A 16,116-nucleotide genomic window follows, 5' to 3' on the forward strand; every position below is an offset into this window, starting at 1 on the left:
TGGTCCTGCTCACCACACCATTCCTCATCCAAGCCAGGATGCCATTGGTCTTCCTGGCCACCTGGGCACACTGCTGGCTCATGTTCAGCCGACTGGCGGCTCTCCAGCCACTCCTCCCCAAGCCTGTAGGGTTGCCTGGGGCTGTTGTGAGCAAAATGCAGGACCCGACACTTGGCCCTATTGAAACTCACCCACTTTGCCTTGGCCCATCTCTCCAGTCTATCCAGCTCCCTCTGCAGTGCCTTTCTCCCCTCCGGCAGATCAGCGCTCCCTCCCAGCTTGGGGTGGTCTGTGAACATACTGAGGGTGCACTCAATCCCCTCATCAAGATCACCGATAAAGGTGTTCAATAGGAGTGGCCCCAGCACTGAGCCCTGGGGGGCAGCGCTGGTGACCAGTCACCACCTGGAAAATCCTGCTCTGGGTGTACAGACTTGACTGAGTCCCTGTCTGAAGACAAAACTGCCAGGAGCCAAACAGTGTGGAGGCAGAAGAGCCATGACACGTGAGGTATCTTTATGCCTGTCTGTACGTCTGCACAGCAGGTCCAGCTGCACGCACGTTCGCTTTTCTTGCTGCTTCTTAGCGTACCTGCAGACATTTGTGTCCTCTGCCAAATTGTTTCTTTCACCTGTAGCGTTTGGACGAGTGCTCATGAAAAACGAGTCACAGCCTCTTTCTATTCATTCAAAACCTTCCACTTAAAAGACATCAGAAGCTCCTTGTGTGGGCTGTAGCTTCTCTGCTCCTCCTCTCCTGTGGCTTTCATGCTCCAGTAGGGACCGTGCAGAGACACACAGAGCAGCGCAGCAGCCAGGAGGTGTGGGCATCAGCAGCAATGGGGGCAATCCAAAGCCCTCGCACCACTGGTTGCAGGCCGCCAGCCACACTCAGCGCCACTGATGACAGCCAGCTGAGGGAGCTTGCTGAACATAAGGGACGCAAGATCCACTGCTCTCCGCCCAACTGCACAGCCGGTGGTGCCATTAGAGAAAGCTACCAGGTTGGCTCATGGTTTCCCCTTGGAGAATCCGTGTGTAAAACTGGATCCCAGATCTCTGATGAGCATCACGAGAACTCATCTAGAATTGCAGCCATTTCCACCAAAACAGAAATTGCTGCGTTAGGTTCGAGGAAAAAAAGATCAAATCTCCCACAACTTTCTGTTGTAGATATAAAAATATTTTATTTAATACAAAAAATATACTATTAAATATACAAAAAGAAGGTTTGTTACTTCCATACCTTATACATATATGTATACATAATGTTATCCATTACACACATTACATTACATTACTCCATGTTACATTATACGTATATATGTGCACAGATGTGGCCTGAGACAATTCCTCTTCACTCAGTGCTGCTCAGCCAAGCCAACAGCTTGCACAGCCGTGGCCTCGGGGGTGCAGAGGGATGCGCTGCCCCGCCGCCAGGAGCAGAGGCCAGGAATGGCGGCGCCTGCTGAGCACGGGCAGCGACGACCCGGTGTGAAGGGCAGCAGGGCACTGGGTTTGCTGTGCTCCTCCGAGGGACAGAGCTGTCACAGGAGTGCTGCAGCTCAGTGGAACAGACAGCACAGCGCTCACAGGCTCCGTCTTGATGTCGCTGTCCTCATGGTTGCTCTGAGGATCAATGTGGTCTGCACTGCCAAGCTTTGGACCGAGCTCTCCGCGTCACTGGCCAAAGGCGAGAGGGCTGCAACAGGAAGAAACAGAGCAGGGATGAAGCAATCTGCAGAGATCGCAGGCAAACTCCGCAGACCGTGCCAATGCCACACCTCTCTCTGTCCCAGGCTGGGTAGGACAAACGGAGCGGCCGATCAGGAAAGACCCAAATGCAATAGAATCACCAAATCATCTCAATTGGAGAAGATCATTAGCATCACATAACCCACACGTCCTTCCCTGTTTGCAGGCGGACGCATTCCCTCCTTGCCTCTCTCACATCCTGCAAAGGAGGGTCTCCTTCACACACTCCAGGAATCTCCCCAAGACTTTCCTCTGCAGGCATTCTACTTCCAACAGACACGAGGGACAATGACAGGATATCATCTCCCTCTTCATCGAGCTTGGGCTCCCACCACACTATCAGCCTTGCTGCCCTTTCCTCTGACTCTGACTTAGGACAAAGTTCTTTCCTCAGAGGGCAGGGAGGCCCTGGCACAGGCAGCCCAGAAAACATGTGGGTTCCCTACCCCCTGAGGTGGTCAAGGCCAGGTGGATGGAGCCCTTGGCAGCCTGATCCAGTGCGGGGCGTCCAGGGGCATCCAGTAGGGGGTTGGAACACGATGGCCTTGAACGTTCTTTCCAATCTAACCATTCTACCGCTCTGGGATTTCATGGTCGTATGATCTTTGAGCTCCCTTTCCACTGAATTATTCTGGGATCTCATGGCTGCATGACCTTTCAGGTCCCTTCCAATCCCACCTCTCTGGGATTCCCTGATTCTGAGACCCTTAAGCTTGCTTGAAAGTCAGCCTTTCTAGAATCTGTGGTTCTGTATCATCCCTCTGCCCCAAGAATTTCCTTGGAGGAGAGCGAGGCATGGGGGTCTCTGCCCCCAGCTTCAGTACACGCACCACAGCTCTCACTTACCCGCGATGATGTCCTGCAGCTTGGCCTCGCTCAGGTCCCTTGAGTAGCGCGCAGCAAGCCCTAGGCACAGAGCACCCGTCAGATCCTGCTCCCAGCAGCAGAGTCACACTGCTCCCCAGCAGCGAGAGTGGCTGAGGGGGGCCTGAGCAAGGCACCAGGGCCCTGGGACCCACTCAAGGGGCTCTTAGGGCCACAGGGCAGTGGCTGGGATCGCCAACCACTGCCAAGGGAGGGACAAAGGAGCTGTGGCTCACCAATGAACCTCACAGCCTCCTCTCGCAAGGCTGCCTGAGGGTCCTTCAGGTAGGGCTGGCTCTGCTGCAGGTATTCCTGCGCCCCGCTCTGGTCCCGCTGCAGCTGGAGAGAGCACAAGAACACGGGCATTGCAGACGCTCCCCAGCTCCCTGCGCTGTTCCCGTTGCTCTGGGGCCATGGGGCTCTCCTTACCAAGCACTGTGCCATCCTCCACGTCTCCTGTTTCTCAGCCAGCTCCCGGAGGTCGTTCCAGTGCCGGAGCTTGGCCATTTGTACAATGGCTTTCCTGGCGGCCTGCAGGGAAGCAGAAGCTGGGAGATGGCACCACGGCCCGAGGAAGGAGACCCGGCATTGCCCTCCTCTTGGCAGGGCCGGGAGCCGGGAGCCTTTTCCCAGCACGCTGTGGGAAGGGAACAGAACGTGGACAGCAGGGCGTGATGGCCACACGGAGACACGGAGCCGCAGCCCCTCCGTGGTCACCCAGCACAATGCTGGGCTCCCAGCTAGCTCTGTCCCAGGCCTTCGACACCCAGGCTGCGGGTAGCAGAGCTCTGAGCCCAGGCTGTGGAAGCAGGACCCCTCCGCCTGCTCCGCTGTGAGGAACAGCAGGGAGCTGGGCCTGTCCTCCGGGCCTCGGGCAGCAGCCACACACCCTGGCACCCACAGCACCCAAACGGTGTCACCGTGCCCTCGGTGGGACGGAAGACTGTACCTGGGCCACGTCCTGGTTCTCATCCCTCATCCGAAGGAGCAGTGGGACCAGGGCCCTGCGCACCGTCCCCTTCATTCTGCTCCGGTGGCACCAGAGCACGGCCTGCACCATGTCTCTGTAGAGGTGGATGGAGGACACCCGCACGGCACTGCACTCCTGGGAGGGAGAAAGAGAATTTTAGCGCAAGGAGGCCAGGCCGCCTTCACACCGCCTCCATGGCACGCAGCGCCTGCAGGCCTTCCCGCACCGTGCGTGGGGACCAGGCCTGGCCTGGCCTTGCACAGGCAGCGGAGGAGGCATGGAGGGCCGGAAGCCAACTGCGGGGAGCAGATGCTGGGCACGGCGCTCTCCGAGGGCCCACAGCTGTCCCTCTGCCCGGAAGGAGCCCCGGGAGGAGCGAGGAGGGGAGGGGGCCCAATGCGAGTGCTGCCCACACAGCTGGGTCAGAGGCGGTGGCACTGCAGAGTGCCCCTGCGAGGGCTCTGCCTCTACAGCAGCCTCACTTACATTGTCAAAGAGAGGCAGGAGCTCCTCAGCGTGCTGCACAGCGATGGAGCTGGCCTCCTTCCTCTTCACGCTGCCCATGATGTTTTGAATGACAAACAGGGCCTTCATCTTGATGTCTGCGCTGGCATCCTGCAGGGTGGCCATGATCTCTGGCAGCACGACCCGCATTTTTCTTGCCTGTAGGAAACGCAAGTTCCTTTGTCTGATGCGGGGAATGACCGCCTGGGCAAAAGGCAAAACACTCCGGTCCCTGAGCTCCAGCCTCCTGCTTCACTTCCTGGCAGTTGACACGGCAATCGCAGCGGAAGCAGCCGTGGGAGCACTGACGGGGCCTCAGCGAGCCCAGTGGGGAAATCCTTTTCTCAGAGGGTGGTGAGGCTGCCCAGAGAAGTAGGTACCCCATCCCTGGAGGTGCTCAAGGCCAGGATGGATGGGGCCAGGGGCAGCCTGCTCTGGTAGATGACAGCTAGCCCACGGTAAAAGCTGGGCTCTACTGGGCTTTGACGTCCCATCCTCAGAGCTCCTCAAAGCCAGCAGGCCCCACCGTGACCGTCACCCTCCTCCCGTCGCTGCCCAAGAAGCCCAGTGCCGCTATAGTTGACAACAGCCCACTCACCTTCTCCTGTGTCTCGGAGAGTATGACAAGCCCTCTGAGCACCACGCTCTTCATCTCCACGCTTGGGTGCTTCAGAAAAGTCTTGAGGTGGCGTAGGTCACCAAAAAAGTCCTCATTATCTTCATTCTTTGCCACTAGCTGAAACACAGACATGGACAGGTGAGAGCCTGCAGGGGCACACGCAGCCCTGAAGGGCAGCAAAGCGTTATCCATTAACTCACAGCCAAGAAGAAGATACAGGTGTCTTCTGTGACGCCTTCTACCAGCCTGCTCAGCTGTGAGCCCTTGGTCACCTCCTTCAAAACCTTCTCCAAGGTCCGCGGCATGCAGAGCATCACCTCCCACATGTCCAGGGTGTTGCTACAAGCCCAAATACATTGTAGGTGGGGCTGCCTTAGCCACAGCTAGATCACTGCAGGCCCACGTTGCTTGGAGAGCCCTGGGCGAGCAGGAGGGCACCTGGATAAAGCCCTCCAGGCTGCTGAGGACAGTACCTGTCGCTTGGTGGAGAGGACTTCAGCAGGTTCCTGACTTCTTCTGTGGGCATCTGGCTGGTCAGAAGGAGGAGCAGGGAGTCCAGGCAGTGCCGCGCTGCCTTTGCGGTGATGCTCCTCAAGTTCTTGCGGATGGAACTTATGATCTGGGCTTTCTAAAGGGGACACACGCGAGAACAGACCACAACCATTAGCACAGGTGCCGCTGAAACCACTGCGCTTCCCATCGCTAAGAATGGCGTCAGGAGCCCAAGGGGCCTCGGCTGGGGAGGGAAGAACAGTGCCTGAAAGGGCTCAAGGATGGGGCAGTGCCCAAAGGTTGCTTACCTCTGGCATCCAGAAGGCGTGGTCTTCCATGGCCACGGCCATCACACTGCAGGCCGCCTCCTTGTCATAGATGCTGGAGTCAACCATCGCTTCAATGGCTGTGAGGATGACGTCTGTCCTCTCAGCAGGCCTGAGGTATCCTCCAAACACCTGTGGGTGGAAGCAGGGGAGGGAAGAGATGCCACACTGAGCATTCCAATGGCGCTTCTTGGTCGAGCAGGGAGAGCAGCTCTGCAGAGAGATGCTGGGCAGCAGAGCCTGTAGGAAAGCTGGCAGCATCAGCTTCTGTCACTGCGTGGCACAGGATGGCAAGAAAGGGCTCTGGGAGATGGATTGCAGGTGGGGGCATGGGCATTAGGTAAGAAGGCCTTGCGCACAGCCAGGAGGGCTGGATCTGCTGCCCTTGCACTCCCCTTGCTCACAAACGCTTCCTGCTGATGCTATGGACGAGATCCTCAGCAAGGCAGGACATTACCTTGGCACAATCACTGGGATTGGGAAAGTCAGCATCTCTGAACCATATATGCTCCAGCTTCTCATGGAGACTCACGTAGTTTTCCATCTCCTCTGACAGGCTTGTTTCTAAAAGGGAGGGAACACAGAAGAGTCAGAAGGAAACAATGTCTTTGCCATCAAACTCAGCAATCTGTGAAAGGTGCTTTAAAGCGAAAACGGAGTTCTGAGGAGACCCACGGTCAAGGGGACCCGTGGTGTAGGAGAGCTGTGCGTGGAGACCAATGGTGAGCAGACATAGGTTGATGGGACCCATGCTGAGGAGAGTGAAGGGAAGGGATTACACAGCTACAGGCGATGGGTGCTGGGAACAAGAGGGAGCTTAGGAATGGTGAAGCTGCTCGGAAGAGTAAAGGAGCTCAGGGAACGTGCAGACTCCATGGTCAGGCATAAGAATGGGAGAAACGAGCAGACATGGGAGCAGAGAGATGCTGCCCAACCCATCTTCTCTTACTTCTTTGTCGTTTGACAAATGCGTGGAGGCGATGAAGCGCTTCTGAAGCTGGAGCTCTGGTGCTATCGAAGCCACAGTTGAAAAGGCAGAGGTGACCCAGCAGCTCTCCCAGGATTGGGAAGTAGGTCTCGATGACTGACTCAGAGATAGGCGTGGAGTTTTCAGTGTCGTGCCAGTCCTGGGGGAGAGAAGGAGAAGAGAGGAGGGGTTGAGTGGAGGCAGAGCAGGGCCTGGAGAGGGAAAAGCGGGGGCAAAGATGCGGCAAGGACCCTTGTTTGGGGCAGAGCCCCGCTGAGAGCTCCCAGCTGCACCCCGGCTGCAGGCACCCCTGAGCTGCCCTGGGATACGGAGAATGGAAGACAGCCTGGCTGGAGGGTGCCTGGCTCCTTACTTTTGCTATAAAATTCTTGATCATCAGTAAAAGCCCATACAGGGCTCTCGTACGGACATGCATCTCCTGGGAGTTGAAGAAGCGGAGCAGAGCCTGCAAAGAGAGAATCTGCTGGTACTTGTCCTGGGAGCTTCTGCCGCTCCAGCAGGAGCTCTGGGATCTTCCCCACGGGGAAGGAAGAACAGAGCAGCAGGGGCGGGATCCTTTGCAGGACCATCGCGTGCAAGGAGGGTCTGTGTCACTGCAGTAAGGACATTCACATCCCTCCTAGTGGCCCCACTCTTTGCAACTGCCAAACCTGAAAGATGCTGTGCAGCTCCTCGCTCATTCTGCTGTCGGGGCAGTTCTGCACCAAGGCTTGTAGCATGGTGTTCATGGCAGTCATGGTCTGCAAGAGGACAGAGAGTTGCAGAAGGGCACCTGCGGCACCTCATCCTAACTCTATCCCCAGAGAGGAGACGAGGTGGAAAAGCAAAGCTGGTTTCCTGCCCTGCCTGGCTCTCCTATGGTCTCAGCACAAGGAGCCAGGGAGCAGCCCAGAGGGACCTGGAGCTCCGGTGGCTCACCCAGCACACACCTCAAGGTAGAGGTTTTTCTCCTCTTCTTTTATGCACAGTTCCGGAGGCAAAAAGAAGACGCTGTTGAAGCAGGAATTCAGGATGCTCTCCGTTTTGCCTTCCAGTGCTGTCTCCACAGTGCTGGAAGGGGAGAGAGAAGCCTGTTGGACACCATGCCTCGAAGCTTTGGGAAGGAGGACGGGACCTCTACGGGGAGGAGGAAGCCTCCCTGCCAGCTTCAGGGACGCCAGGAGCGTGCCCTGTGGCCATGCCAGCCAGATGTGGGCCTGGGCAGCTACCTCATGTTGGCAAAGCTCATCATGGCTTCCTGCTTTATCGCTGAGGACAAAGACTCCTTGGGCTCCTCATCGATCAGCGCCTACAGAACACAAGAGGGATGGGATGGATGGGACGTGGCAGCCACCAGAAGACACTTCCATGTCCATGCTCAGGTCTCCCCGTGCCAGCCTTGTCCACAAAAGGGTGCAGGCCATCCATGCCCCCATCTCCAGCCCACTGCCTGTCTCCCCACCTGGACATTCTCTGCCAGCTGGTGCTCTCGGCAGAAAGCATCCAAGTTGAGTGACATGTCCTTGCATTTGCACAGCGTGCAGATGCTGCTCAGGAATTTGATTTTCTCTTCCTCATCCTGGTAGTCACAGAGGGAACAAGAGGGGGCATGATGGTGAGGTCCACGGCCAGCAGGACCCCAAGCATCATGGGGTGCAGTGCAAATGCAGTGCCTGCAGGGTAGCGGCCTGGAGAAGAACTGGGGCTGTTTCCACCGTGAGTGGAAACAGCTGCTCTTACCGTGTCCCTTCTCATCAGAAAATCACAGATGCATGCAACGGCTCTTTGTCTCCACATCTCCAAGATGCGAGCACCTAAGCAAGGAGGAGAAGAATGAGCACTGCAGAGAGGGGCTGAAGGCAAGGAGCGAGGGAAAGAACGGCCCCAGCGCATGGCATGGAGCCATCCATCCTGCCTGCTTCCCTGACACCTCTGGGGGAAATGCGGGTACTTCCTGCCAGCCCAGCAGCCTCTCGACAGCCGTCCCAACAGTCTGGGAGAGGTTGGCACTGGCGCAGGCTGCCCAGAGAAGCTGCGGCTGCCCCATCTTTGGAGGTGCTTGAGGCCAGGCTGGATGGGGCTGCGGGCCGCCTGATCCAGTGAGTGGCAACCAGCCCACAACAGGGGCTGGGCCTGTGAGGGCTTTGAGATCCCTTCACAGCCAACCATTCCTGGAGCCCGTGGTTCCACGACCCCTTTAGCTGGAGCTGGACTCCATGCTGGGAAAGGAAGTTTCAGGAAAGGAGGTGCCAGAAGATGTGGGTGCCAGCTTTGAGTCAAGCAGGACCGCTGTCCCCAGTGCTTCCCACCCATGACTCACATGGACGTATGATCTCCTTTTCTCTTTCCTCCCTTTCTTCTTTCTCCTCCCTTTCCGGAGCCCACGCCTGCCGAGCCAACCTTGGCCTGCGGGGGGGTCCCACCTGCATCTCATTGGACTGGGAACCAGGTCTGGCAAAGGGAGGGGAAAAGGAGAGACAGATTCGCCGGCTCTTACGGCTCTTACGAGCAGGCGGCAGTGCCATGGCAAGAACTGGGCTGTGCTCAGGAATGCCTTGAAGGTCCCTGTGCTCCTTCCCTGTCCTGTCGCTGTCGCTGTCGCGACTGTTCTGGCTTTCCCTTGGGCGATCACCTAGGCTGCCCTGACCCTCTGTGATGTCACTGATGGCATCACAGTGGGCGGCCTTTAGAACTGCGTCTGTACTCTCAGCAGCTTGTAGGGGCGCAGACCAAACACATCTGGTTATGCTCCCGTGTTGCATAAAGGATGGATCACAGCAAATATTGCATCCATTCCTACCCCAGGAATCATAGAATCACAGAATCACAGAACCCTTAGAGTTGGAAGGGACCTCTGAAGGCCATCTGGTCCAACTCCCCCCCAATGAACACAGACACCACAGCTCCACCATGATGCCCGGGCCTGCTCCAGCCTTGCCTTTGAAGTCTCCAGGGGCGTCAAGCACATCTCTACGCAGCCTTTTCCGTGCCTCACCCCCTCGCTGTGTGCGAGGCTGTCACGGGGTTGTCCCTAGACAGAAGTCCGTGACGGGGGGGCACGGCCCCGGGAAAAAGAGAAAAGGAAGGGCTCCAAAGGGCTTCCGCGAGCCGGCCGGCCCCGGGCCGCGTGCGCTCCGGGAGAGGGGGAAGGGCAGAGAGCTAGCAGATGGTTTTAACCAAGAGAAAACACAATGGCAGCGATCTGAGGAGGAGCAGGAATTCACTAAATTAACCAAATCAAACAAAACAAGAGAGACAGGAGTATCCAAAACGCCAGGCCTTGTTGCCCTTCTTTGGACCTGCTCCAGCACCTCCATGTCCTTTCTCTACTGAGCTGTCCAAAGCTGAACCCAGCACTCGAGGTGAGGCCTCACCAGTGCCCAGTACAGGGGCAGGATGACTTCCCTGGTCCTGCTCACCACACCATTCCTCATCCAAGCCAGGATGCCATTGGCCTTCCTGGCCACCTGGGCACACTGCTGGCTCATGTTCAGCCGACTGGCGGCTCTCCAGCCACTCCTCCCCAAGCCTGTAGGGTTGCCTGGGGCTGTTGTGACCAAAATGCAGGACCTGACACTTGGCCTTCTTGAAACTCAAGGTGTACTCTGGCCCATCTCTCCAGTCTATCCAGCTCCCACTGTAGTGCCTTTCTCTGCTTCTGCTATGCAGGCTCTTTGCAGTGCTAAGGGCAGCATTTTCCCCATAGCACTGCCTGCACAAAATTTAAGGGTCATTGATTTATTGTTCACCCGCTACACTCCATGTGATCCCACTGAACCCCTTTAGGAGTGGACACTCCGTGATCCTCTGCCTCTTGGATACCAGAAGGTCCTCCCTTGGGACAGAGTGACTCAACAGCCCTCTGCATTGGTTCAGCAAAACTAAACAAATAAAATGCAAAACATTTATTTGAGTGTGTTGTACAAAAAGTTTCCAGTCTTAAAATGTATATTACAAATCATTGAAAAAGACAGGACATTTGGCATGCATATTCTAAGAGGAAAAAAAACAAAAATAAAACCACAACATTTTGAAATGGTAAAGTCTAGATCATTATGTAGTTTTCATGAGCTCCATGTAACGCTTCCATCCTTTTGTGTCTGCTTTCCAATTTGTACATTTTCTCACAATTCCTTCTTTTAAATGAAATGTAAGCCGTCTGAAAATGGGTTGGCAGCAGCTGAGGCAGGCAGTGACACTGCCCAGAGAACTACAAGGTGATGCAAAACAAAATCCACCACTCAATCACAAGGCATCACCGACATCATTACGAACAGAGTTGAACAGAGAAGTTACTGTTCTGCCCAAATGTAAAGCGGTTTGGCCTAACCTTGCTTAAAATAGCTTATTGCTCACGATTTCAGTGTGATGAACGCTGGGCAGCTGAGCTACGCAGCAGCGTTTACCTTACAAAGGATCATCGCTTTGTTAACAGCCAACGGGAAAACGTGGGTCCAATACAACTCTTTCTTCCTGAACTCCGTGTCCACTTGCTGCTCGTGTGGTTTTGAACGGAGTCTTTTGACATGAAGAGTCCCATTCACTTTCTAGACCTTAGCATTTCAAGAAAGGCATTATGCTGACAAATGACAATGGCATGTAAATATGATTTTGTATAAAAAACACTTAAATTATTCTAAAGTGGTTTAAAGCTAAGCACATTGAAGCGCAATTAAAAATTCTGTTTCCCAGGCCATTTGAGACGTCGGACAAATGATAAGCTCTCATTTGTCTTGCTGTTCAGCTAAAACATTGATTCCAAAATGCAATCACTATCTCACCTTCCACTCACTGGTTTACAACAAAGCTTTGTCCCGTGCTTGCACAGGGCTTGGGGTTTGGACCCAACAGTGGCAATGAAATCCAGTATGGAATATGGATACTCCTTTGTTTAGAGAGAAGATTTTGAAAAGAAAAAAGAGAATGAATGGCTTAAGGAAGGGAGAGAAGTGGCCACAAGGCTTACAACACAGAGCGTTGGCAAGCCGCAGGGGTTGCGACCAGTGTGGATGAGCCGGGAACTACTGTTGAGACTCAGGAAGAAAAAGAGAGTCTACGTCCTCTGGAAGAAGGGACAGGCTAGTTGGGGAGATTACAAGGAAGTTCTAAGGTATGCAGGGAGGAAGTTAGGAAGGCAAAAGCCCAACTTGAACTCAGATTGGCCACTGCAGTAAAAGACAATAAAAAATCCTTTTATAAATATATCAACAGCAAAAGAAGAACCAAGGACAATTCTCATCCTTTACTTGATGCAGCAGGGAATGTGGCCACTGAGGACAAGGAGAAGGCTGAGGTCCTCAATGCCTTCTTTACATCTGCCTTTAGCCAGACCAGTTATCCTCTGGGCATTTTATGCCCTGATCTGGAAGTCTGGGATGCTACTCAGAAAGCACCCCCAGCGATTCAGGTGGAGACAGTCAGAGAACTCCTCCTCCATCTGGACTGTCACAAGTCCATGGGACCGGATGGCTGCACCCTCGGGTGCTGAGGGAGCAGGTGGGGGTGATTGCTGAGCCGCTCTCGGCCATCTGTCAGCGCTCCTGGTTAACTGGAGAGGTCCCAGAGGATTGGAGGCTTGCTGATGTGACTCCCATCTTCAAGACGGGCCGTAAGGAGGATCCGGGGAACTACAGGCCTGTCAGCCTGACCTCGGTACCGGGGAAAGTAATGGAGCAAATCATCTTGGGGGAGATTGCACGGCATGTGCGTGGTGTCCAGGGGATCAGGCCCAGCCAGCACGGGTTCATGAAAGGCAGGTCGTGCTTGACCAACCTCATCTCCTTCTATGACTGGGTGACCAGCCTGGTAGATGAGGGAAAGGCTGTTGATGTAGTCTACCTGGACTTCAGCAAAGCCTTTGACACGGTCTCTCACAGGCTTCTTCTGCGGAAACTGGCTGCCCGTGGCCTGGACAGGTACACACTCCTTTGGGTAAGAAACTGGCTGGAGGGCCGTGCTCAACGGGTGGTGGTTAATGGAGCGAAGTCCAGCTGGCGACCTGTTTCAAGTGGTGTCCCCCAGGGGTCGGTACTGGGGCCTATCTTGTTTAATATCTTTACTGATGACCTAGACGAGGGGATTGAGTGTACCCTCAGTAAGTTTGCAGATGACACCAAGCTGGGAGGTGGTGTGGATCTGCCTGGGGGTAGGGAGGCCCTTCAGAGGGACTTAGATAAGCTGGATCGCTGGGCTGAGGTGAATGGAATGAGGTTCAGCAAGGCCAAGTGCCGGGTCCTGCACTTTGGCCACAACAACCCCATGCAGCGCTATAGGCTTGGGGACGAGTGGCTGGATGACTGCGAAGAGGAAAGGGACCTGGGGGTGGTGGTTGATGCTCGGCTGAACATGAGCCGACAGTGTGCCCAGGTGGCCAAGAGGGCCAGCACCATCCTGGCCTGCATTAGAAACAGTGTGGCCAGCAGGAGCAGGGAGGTGATCATCCCCTGTACTCAGCTCTGGTGAGGCCGCACCCCGAGTATTGTGTTCAGTTTTGGGCCCCTCACTACAGGAAAGACATTGAGGCCCTGGAGCGTGTCCAGAGAAGGGCAACGAAGCTGGTGAGGGGTCTGGAGCACAGGTCTTATGAGGAGCGGCTGAGGGAGCTGGCATTGTTTAGTTTGGAGAAGAGGAGGCTCAGGGGAGACCTCACTGCACTCTACAACTTCCTGAAGGGAGGTTGTGGTGAAGAGGGGTTTGGCCTCTTCTCCCAGGCAATGAACAGGACCCAGGGAAATGGCTGCAAGTTGTACCAGAAGAGGTTTAGGTTAGACTTAAGGAAGAACTTCTTCTCTCAGAGAGTGGTCAGGCACTGGAATGGCCTGCCATGGGAGGCGGTGGAGTCGCCGTCCCTGGCAGTGTTCAGGAGGCGTCTGGACGAGGAGCTGCGAGATCTGGTTTAGCAGCTTGTGGTAGCAGTGGCAGTGTGAAGACGGTTGGACTAGATGATCTTATAGGTCGTCTCCAACCTTGTGATTCTATGATTCTATACAGCACCACAATCTTCTTAGTACACACAAAAGAAAAAGGTTTTCAAACATTCTGGGGTGTAAAGAGGATTTCTAGGAGCCTCTTCCACCCACGCCCTGCTCAGGCTGCAGCTACAAGGCTTCGCACAGGATTACAATGAACAAGGGTGCATAAAAAACACCCTAAACTGAACATGCGGTGTCCTGTTGCTCGAGGACAAACGTGCACATGAAGGGAATCTCCTTTCACAGTTTGCTCAGCTTCGCACTGCAGTACAGTTTTGGTGACTAACGAGAGCTGCAGACCAGCTTGTTTGGCTTTTCCATTACAGTCCATGGGAAGCAGATGCTTGTTTTCTTCCTGAGAGATTATTGGTTCCTGCTACAAACACAGTGCCAGCTAGCGCCTATCTAACGGCAGAAGGGTGCTGAGGATCAGCTGCTGGTTCTGTCAGGACCTGAAGCAGCCCATGCACACAGACCGTGAGCTAAAGGTGCACAGCGACAAAGGCGTCACAGCCACTCAATTGCTCGGAACAAGCCACTGCAACACAACAGCTGAAGCAACAAAGAGAGAAGTGTTCGGAAAGCATAAAGGTCAGAGACCCCACAGAGCCCCATTGTGCCCACCTACACAGTTAAAAGATCAGCTTATCTATTTCTTCCTGTGCTTATGCTGTTATTCCTTCCCCCAGACTCCCCCAGTGTAAGTTTTTCAGAACTCATTTTGCACTGTTTCACCCAGAATACTGTTACCTTGTTCTTCTGTATGGGTAGTTAGTCTCAAACGCTCTGACATGAACTGCACTGATTAACTTCTCCCTTCAGAGAAGCCTTAGAATCATTTTTCCTGACAAGTTCACTGCACGTCTCCTTCAAGCTCCACACCTGATATCAGACAGCAGAGCACAAATGCTGGCTTATCCTCCAAATCCCTGAGAGCTGTTTCACCTGCAAGACTACATAGGAAAGGAGGGCAAGGTGGCACTGGATTTTATGGGAGCAGAACATATGAATTATCCTGAAAATGAAAAGAGAAAATTTTTGATGAAGAGAAAAAGCAGCAGCAATGTTTTTTGGTTCAGTAAAGCAGAAGAAAGCCTCCCACTGCAGAGCACCAACTTAAAGTTATGACGAAGCTCAGCATCAAAAGCAAGAGGAAGGAAATCTGTCTGAAGACGACAGACACACACAAAGAAAATAACTGGAATACAGTAGTTTGTCTGCGTCTTGTAGTTTACAGTGAGGAATTATTCTCAAACTGTAAGCAGCCTTTTAGAAAGCACTGTGAATCACCAACGCTTAGCCTGCTGAATTCAGCTTCTCCCACATTACTGCTTTCTTTGAGCACCTCTCTATGTGAAAAAAGAAAAGAAAGTGTTTCCAAACTTTCAGGATACAGCCCCAAATCCAAGGAGAAATTCTGCATGCTGTCACTGAGGGGTTTAAGATAAAACACCTCTCCGTAAGGCTACAAGGCAACACGTCTCCCATACAGCAGCTGTTAAGAAATCAGTGGCTCAGGTAGCAAGAGGTTCCCCCTCATTCAAGCTGCCTTTCTGCCCATTCTTTACAGAAAAAAATAAAAGAAAAAATCAAAAGAAAAAAAAATGCACATTCATTGTATTTCATGGGTATTTAAGATCACAGAGCAACCATATCTACAGGAAAATCCTCAAGGAGAATAGGCAATGTGAAAACTGGCCCATGTGAAACAAAAATAAATACAGGGAAAAACTGCAAAAAGCTCTCAAACACTGTGTGAGTGTGGTATAGAAGCTGTGGGTCAGAAGGGGAAATGCTGCCCAGTAGTTGGAAGGTGCACTGTGAAAATACTTTTACACTGATTGCATCCATTTGTATAACAATGAATTTAGAAAAGGCTTGGTTAACTTGGTTAACATGGTTAAATGGTTAACAGTATGTCTGAGAAACATAATTTCATTAGATACACTTTACAGAGAGAGAGAGAGAGGGAGAGAGAGAGAGAGAGATGATTTACTACATATTTCACCTTCTACTCAAAGCAGAGTGGGAAAATTACACTTGAAAAATGGCCAACGATACCCATGGAGTGACCCCTTCAGCCCAAACAGCCAAGTCTTCCTACTGCTTTTTGTAACACACCGCTTGCTGAACTAATACAGAAATCTGAATTATGCTCATTAACTTCCGTAGCTAAATCATCCCACCCAAACAGAGAAAAGTAGCATCTTGAATTTAGTTTTAGATGGCAAAAAATACAACCTAAGCTTAGAAATCTCACTTCTGTTCCCACCCTGCTTGCACTGCACAGCCATCAGCCAAAGCCACTAAAATGACCTCCTAGGTCACACTGCTGGCTCATGTTCAGCCGACTGTCCGTCAGTCCACCAAGGTCCCTTTCCGTCAGGCGGCTCTCCAGCCACTCCTCCCCAAGCCTGTAGGGTTGCCTGGGGCTGTTGTGAGCAAAATGCAGGACCCGACACTTGGCCCTATTGAAACTCACCCACTTTGCCTTGGCCCATCTCTCCAGTCTATCCAGCTCCCTCTGCAGTGCCTTTCTCCCCTCCGGCAGATCAGCGCTCCCTCCCAGCTTGGGGTGGTCTGTGAACATACTGAGGGTGCACTCAATCCCCTCATCAAGATCACCGATAAAGGTGTTCAATAGGAGTG

At 53.6% G+C, this 16,116-nt stretch overlaps 1 protein-coding gene across 4 annotated transcripts; it reads right to left on the reverse strand.

Annotated features, from left to right (window-relative positions):
- Positions 1–1,184: 1,184 nt before the first annotated feature.
- On the reverse strand, positions 1,185–15,982 carry LOC149914717 (maestro heat-like repeat-containing protein family member 7). 4 transcript variants are annotated; one of them, XM_090126038.1, is made up of 19 exons: positions 9,003–15,982; positions 8,237–8,310; positions 7,959–8,075; positions 7,726–7,805; positions 7,447–7,567; positions 7,168–7,257; positions 6,870–6,962; positions 6,479–6,656; positions 5,987–6,093; positions 5,512–5,661; positions 5,185–5,339; positions 4,912–5,050; positions 4,691–4,828; positions 4,075–4,251; positions 3,568–3,723; positions 3,048–3,149; positions 2,855–2,957; positions 2,601–2,660; positions 1,185–1,701 (listed from the first exon to the last, which is right to left on the reverse strand). In XM_090126038.1, the coding sequence occupies exons 1-19, from the start codon at positions 9,256–9,258 to the stop codon at positions 1,589–1,591; spliced, it is 2,409 nt and encodes an 802-aa protein (XP_089982164.1). In that variant the 5' UTR covers positions 9,259–15,982; the 3' UTR covers positions 1,185–1,588. The 4 variants fall into 4 exon arrangements, with proteins under 4 accessions (XP_089982164.1, XP_089982162.1, XP_089982161.1 ...); XM_090126036.1 differs by having other exon boundaries at positions 8,994–15,982; XM_090126035.1 differs by having other exon boundaries at positions 8,817–15,982.
- Positions 15,983–16,116: the final 134 nt, after the last annotated feature.

This window comes from Phasianus colchicus, chromosome 28 (genome assembly GCF_987193195.1).
Source record: "Phasianus colchicus chromosome 28, bPhaCol1.hap1.1, whole genome shotgun sequence".
In the NCBI taxonomy this organism is placed as follows: Eukaryota; Metazoa; Chordata; class Aves; order Galliformes; family Phasianidae; genus Phasianus; species Phasianus colchicus.